This window comes from Papio anubis, chromosome 1 (assembly GCF_008728515.1).
Source record: "Papio anubis isolate 15944 chromosome 1, Panubis1.0, whole genome shotgun sequence".
In the NCBI taxonomy this organism is placed as follows: domain Eukaryota; kingdom Metazoa; phylum Chordata; class Mammalia; order Primates; family Cercopithecidae; genus Papio; species Papio anubis.
The window spans coordinates 25419324-25426089 of record NC_044976.1 but is presented as its reverse complement, the minus strand read 5'-3'; the positions used below and the strand labels follow the sequence as shown (position 1 = coordinate 25426089).

The 6766-nt window shown below is 49.6% G+C and overlaps 1 protein-coding gene across 1 annotated transcript in view; it reads left to right on the top strand.

Annotated features, from left to right (window-relative positions):
• The window catches only part of SLC9A1 (solute carrier family 9 member A1), a 60710-nt gene extending 55771 nt beyond the window's left edge, over positions 1–4939 (top strand). The window contains exon 7 of the mRNA XM_031664219.1: positions 4923–4939. Within this exon, the coding sequence (XP_031520079.1) occupies positions 4923–4939 (17 nt within the window). The remainder of the gene's footprint in view (positions 1–4922) is intronic.
• Positions 4940–6766: the final 1827 nt, after the last annotated feature.

The window sequence follows — 6766 nt, the reverse complement described above, 5'->3', positions numbered from 1 at the left end:
TTGTTGTACTTCGTTCAGTTACGTATTGCTCTTCGGCAATCCCTAGCTAATCACCCTGTCAGGCTGGGACAGTTGACCCTCTTTCTCTGCCTTTTAGTTAAGCAACATGCAGACCTCAAAATGACTGAGGGAGAACACTCTACTTCCAATTCTTTTTTTTTTTTTTTTTTGAAACGAGAGTCTCGCTCTGTCACCCAGGGTGGAGTGCAGTGGTGTGATCTCAGCTCACTGCAACCTCCGCCTCCTGGGTTCAAGTGCTTCTCATGCCCCAGCCTCCCAAGTAGCTGGGATTACAGGCATGCACCATGCATGCCCAGACTAATTTTGTATTGTTAGTAGGGGTGAGTTTTCTACCATGGTGGTGAACTGGTCTTAAACTCCTGACCTCAAGTGATCCACCACCTGCGGCCTCCCGGGGTGGCTTTTGGGATTGCAAGTGAGCCACACCGTTCCTGGCCTCTCTACTTCCAATTCTAAAGGAGTCATATTCACATTCCCTGGAGGGAGTGTTCCTCCTTTGAGCATTAAGCTCACACACTGAACACAAAATTGAGGGGATAGGAAGCCAAAACTCCTCCAGTGAGTAATTGAGAATAGTGGTGAAAAGCTACTCCCATATCCATCGGTCCCTGGGCTGTGTATTCCCAGGTTGTCAAAGAGGTGGGACCAATGTGGCCACTGATTTCAAGCGTGTGCTGCCTCCTACCCATCAACAGCTGTGCAGGAGTTTGTCTCCCACTGGCTGTAACTCTATTCTGCCCAGTCAGCTTCTTCTGGTTGCAGGGCCTGTTTTAAGACCAGTGTGTTCCTGGGCGGGGCGCCAGTGTCTCACACCATAATCCCAGCAGCGTTGGGAGGTGAGGTGGGCAGGTCCGCTTGAGAGAATCAGGACCCGAGACCAAGCGGCGAACAGGTGAAATGATTCTACCAAAAATAGAAATTGGGCGGGCATGGTGGCAGGCGCCCGCAATCCAGGCTTCTCAGGAGGCTGAGCAGGAGAATCACTGGGCTGAACCAAGAGGCCAGAGGTTGCAGTGAGCTGAGATCATCACTGCACTCAGACTAAGACTGACAGAGTGGAGATGAAAAGAAGAAAGAAAGAAAGGAAAAAGAATAAAGAAAAAGACTGCTCTCTTCACTTGGCGTGACAGAGATTGATTAGCAAATCGTCTGGTGTAATGCCTGTATTTTTGTATTTTTAGTAGAGAGCGGGGTTTCACAGTGTGCTCAGGGTGGTCTTGATCTCCTGACCTGCAGTGATCCGTCCGCCTCCAGCCTCCCAAAGTGCATGGAGGATTACAGGCAGGCAGGCCACTCGTGACCAATCTCCCCTGTTGCTTAATGTCACCTGGGTTAACCCAGCCTTATTCCATCTTCTGCCTTGGGCTACCCCTTTGCGGCTGGTGCGGGCTGGCTCCCGCCTGTAATCCCAGCACTTTGGGAGACAGGCGGGTGGATCTCTTGAGGTCAGGAGTTGAAGTTAAACCTGAGCCAGCGACGTGGCTCCGGTCTCTACTAAAAATACAAAAACTAATTGGGCATGATGGTGGGTACCTGTAGTACCAAGCTACTTGGGAGGCTGAGGCAGAAGAATCGCTTGAACCCGGGAAGTGGAGGTTGCAGTGAGCTGAGATCGCACCACTGCACTCCAGCCTGAGTGAGAGAGCAAGACTGTGTCAAAAAAAAAAAAAAAAAAAAAATTCACCCTTTGCCGTGTACCATGCAACATATTTAGTTCTAAGGATTAGACCATGGACATTTTTGGAGTGCTGTTACTCTGCCTACCACACCAGACATAGCCAGTCATCCCTGCCACCATAGCATGTATACGGGCCCATTAAGCAAGAGCCAGGGTAGCTGGGAATAGAAGTTGCCATCTACAGGATGGGTCACCTTGTCCACCTCATTACTGAGGGCTTCTCCACAATAGATGCCCTCTCGGTACTTGTGCGTGTTAAAATTAGCTTCACCACCTATGCCCATTTCAAGCAGCCCATCCATATTTCTCTCCCTTATACCTGCTCATCACCCGTCTCTCAGTCTTGTGATTTGTAAACCCCTAACCAGCCCCTAACTTGTTAGCCACTGCTCATGAGTCAGTGTGGATCTGCCCCTCAGGTCATCTTTCCTTCTGTGCAAGTGGATAATCCACACAGTCAGAGGTTCTGCCCGCTGGGACAGAACCTTCATCGCTGTCCTGCAGGGACACCCTGAGTGTGGCTATAATGCAGTAGCTGTCTCTTTGTAGTTGTGCTGAGGTACCATGCAGACTCTTTTTTTTTTTTTTTTTTGAGATGGAGTCTGGCTCTGTCGCCCAGGCTGGAGTGCAGTGGCCGGATCTCAGCTCACTGCAAGCTCCGCCTCCCGGGTTCACGCCATTCTCCGGCCTCAGCCTCCCGAGTAGCTGGGACTACAGGCGCCCACCACCACGCCCGGCTAGTTTTTTGTATTTCTTAGTAGAGACGGGGTTTCACCGTGTTAGCCAGGATGGTCTCGATCTCCTGACCTCGTGATCCACCCGTCTCGGCCTCCCAAAGTGCTGGGATTACAGGCTTGAGCCACTGCGCCCGGCCAATGCAGACTCATTTAGAAATCATGTCTGTGCTTTTTCCTCTGTGTTAACTGGTCATAGCAACTTCAGCAAATTGGGTAGAGGAAGAAACAGTGAAGCAATAAGGGTAGGTGCCCTGGGAATTTGAACCACCTGCTCATGCAATTTCTTTGTGCCTTCTGGACTTGCTCAGACCTGATTTTATATATGCTATTCAGTAATAGAATGCCATTCCTAGTGCTGGCAACTGGTTGAGAGAGGGAGAGAAAAGAAAAACAATAGAACAGTACCATGCATGTCCAATCTTACAATCAGGTGGATCAGATCACATCTACTTCTGGTTGCGTGGGTCACTTGGTGTCCCACAGTCAGGCATTCCACCTTCACCGTGTCCAGTTGTGAACCAGGAGCTGTTTATTTTTTTATTCATTTATGTTTTGAGACAGAGTCTTGCTTTGTCACCCAGACTGGAGTGCAGTGGTGTGATCTCGGCTCACTGCAACCTCCGCCTCCCGGGTTCAAGCAATTCTCCTGCCTCAACCTCCTGAGTAGCTGGGATTACAGGCACCCGCCATCATGAGCACGGCTAATTTTTGTATTTTTAGTAGAGATGGGGTTTCACCATGTTGGCGAGGTTGGTCTTGAACTCCTGACCTTAGGTGATCTACCCGCCTCGACCTCCCAAACTGCTGAGGTTTCATGCGTGAGCCACTGTGCCTGGCCAGGAGCTGTTTTTTAAATGGTGACTAGTTCTTGGTAGAAGAAGCATGACTTAATCTCAAACCTAATGGTCAGTAACTGTACCGTGATTCTCCTGTTGGAGCTTTTCCATACAGCATCATCTGCTACAGTCACTTCCAAGTCTTAAGCTCATGTGACAGGCAGCTTGCTCTGCAGCCTGGACCTGTTTCAGAGCCTCACCTTGCTCCATGCCTCACTCAAAACTTACAGTCTTATGGGTTTTATAGTAAATGGATAGAGCAGCAAGCACAGCTGAATGTGGTATGTGTTGGCTCAAAAATCCAGAGTCCCATCAAAGATTTTGCCTCTTTCTTTGTAGTGGGCAGTATAAGGTACAGCAACTTGTCTCTCCTTTTACAGGAAATATCCTGACATGCCATGCCCCCCCCACCAATGGATCTTCTAGAAACTTCACTGACATGGCATGTTGCTGAGTTTTTGTGAAGTGTACCCCCTTCAGTTGGCATACAATATTTTACTAAGAAACTAGAGTGCTTGCAATGGCCTGCTCACTGGGGCCAATTACCATAATGTCATCAATGTGATGGGCCAGACTAATGTTCTGAACTATGTCAAGATGATCAGTGACCCTTTGGACTAGATTATGATTGACATCGTGAGAGCCGGCAAAGCCCCGAGGCAACAGAGTGAAGGTGTACGGCTGTCCCTGCTACACCAAGGCACACTATTTCCAACTATCTTTAGTTAGCGAAATAGAAAAGAAAGCATTTGGAGATTGAAGATGCACACCAGGCCAGGGGCCATGCTGATTAGTTCCAGTAAAATCTCATGTTTGGGGACTGGCTGTGCTGCAAACTGCATGCACTCTAACATTTTTCAAGGGGCTTTTTTAGATGTAGTCCCCATTCATTTGGGGATGCTTTTCATGATTTCAGCTTTCATGGCACTGATGCCTGAGGGCTGCCTCCTTCCTGAGCTTTATCATAAAGAACCTGTCCCAAAGTTCATTGGCACTATTGGCTCTACCAAGGGTCTCAATGTGCATAGGCTGGCCTTTAAAATCCAGAGTCCCGCCGGCGCTGGCGACGCCTCTGTAATCCCCAGTACCTTGGGAGACTGAGGTGGGTGGTCACATGGTGCTAGAGATCGACCACGTAAAAACCTCTGGCTCCCCCACTAAAATGGAGGAAAAAATTAGCTGGGCGGTGGTGGCGCCTGTAGTCCCAGCTTACCCAGGAGGCTGGAGGCAGTGGGAGAATGGCATGAACTCCAGGGAGGCGGAGCCTTGCAGTGCAGCTGAGATCGTGCCATCAAGGCCTAGGCCTGGGCCACGGCTAGAGCCAGACTCTGTCCCAAAAAAAAAAAAAAAAAATCCAGAGTCCCATCAAAGATTTTGTATTTCCTCCTTTATAGTAGGCAAATATAAGGCCTTGTGCAACTCTGTTTCTTCTTTAGAGGAGCTTACCCTTGACATTACCATGCCCCAGGACCCACTGGATCTCCTAGGAAACTCTCCCCTTTGACGCGGAAATCCATTGAGCTGGTGGAAAGCAAGTAGCTTGGGATTGTATTTGGTACATCCTATACCATTCCAGCCTATAGAGGATGAACTACTATAGGAGCTTTAAATCTATGGTGGAAGGGTTCCTCTTCTCTGCTCTCTCCCTAGCTTTCCAGGGCGGCTAGCATCTCAGCTTCTTTTTGTAGGTTGGGCTGACTTCTGATCTAGGTTGTACTCACTAGCCTAGACTGTAATCCTACTCCAGGTGCTCTGCTACCACAATTCTACTGTTGGTGTACTTGCAGGCCAAGGTTTGGCTTGATCTAATTTTTTATTTATTTTTTTTTTCTTTTTGGTGCTGTCCTTGAAGGCGCTGCCTGCGGCCGGTCTCTGGAACCCCGGGCCCGCCGATCCACCTGCCTCAGCCTCCCAAAGCAGGGCTACAGGCATGAGCCACTGCCTCCCAGCCTAATCTTATATTTTGTCTCCTTAATCTACTCACTCCCTGGGATGCAACCTAGACTCACACAAACCACCGGCTGTCCTGCAACTCCTCTAATGTATAAACCATCTCCCTCCTGGGGTACACTTTGTCCTTTCTTGACTATTAGGCTCCTAGTGATATAATTCCTCATTATAGGCCTGGAGGAAATGAGGTGATGGGGTGTATCCTGGGTGCATTCCTTCTGGGTGAGCAAGCAAAGTCACTGAAAGATTTCTGTGCTGGGGAAAGACTAGTTTTCTCAGACTGAAGACAAGGGGTGCTGCCTTTACCACCAGAAGATCCAGGAGGTGCTGGTGTTCAAAGTTCTATCCAGATGTCTCCCATCCTGTGATCCGTCCCAAACCAAAGTGCCCTTCCCTGTTGCATGAGACCTGAGCAAGGTTGTGCAGCATTTTAATCTTCATTCTGCAACCCCGTGATCCCTCAAATGTATTCGAGCCTCTGGTTCTCCTCAGCCACATCCGCCCCTCTGGCTGGTAGGAGGATCAAAGATACTTTTAGAGCTACCCTAGGCCTTCGGGAATCTCCAGCCCTGCACTGAGCGAGTCGGGAATCTGAAGGCTTTCTTAGCCCGCTGGTTCCTTGTGTGCTCTCTAGGTGCCTAGGATGTGCAGCTCGTAGCCAACGCCACAGCCCCTTGGGTCACCATTCCCCAGCCAGCCATTGCCACCATATTGACTAAATGCTATAGCTACTTATCTCCCACATCAAGCTACCTACTGGTCATAGTAAGTAATTCATCCAGATGCTGGATTTCAAGTAGCTATAGATGACTACTGTCCATTACCCCACACAAGAGGTTATCTACGACCAATTGCTAGGCTGGAGCAACTCCAACCCTAGAATCCTCCTAAGGATCTGTCTCCAGAGCCATTCTGGTACCAAATTATTGTGGCAATCAGGTCCTGGGTGTTCAGGTGGGCAATGTCTGCAATGTGGGTCGAATGAAGGACCTGCGCGCCAAAGGTGAGCTAGCGAACTAAGAAAGGCCGGCGAAGGCTACAAGGTCTGCAGCAGTAGCCCCTACCAGCCGGCAGGGCAAGGTCCTGGAACTCAAAGTGAGAGCCGAGCCTGGGGAGAGGCCAAATTCTAGGCCCAGCGGAATGGGAGAAAGAAAGGGTGAAGAGGCACCTGGACTGGCAGGAGGGAACATATGGACAATGACACCCATTTTACAGAGATAAAGATAACTGGCAGGGTGTGCAGTGATCTGTACCTGTAATCCTAGCACTTCAGGAGGCTGGAGGGGCAGGCAGATCACTTGAGGTCAGGAGCCCGGGAGACTGGGCTTGGCCTAACACATGGTGTGAAACCTGTCTTTACTTAAAAATACAAAGGCTGGGTGCACGCCAATCCCTAAGCATCCAGGAGGCCGGAGGCAAGAGAATTGTTTGAATCCCAGGAGGCGGAGGCTCCCCACTTTGAATGACCAGACCCGGGGGTGGATCTTATTCAAAGAAATTGACAATGGAATGGACCTGAAGGGTGGAATGAGGAATGGAACCAA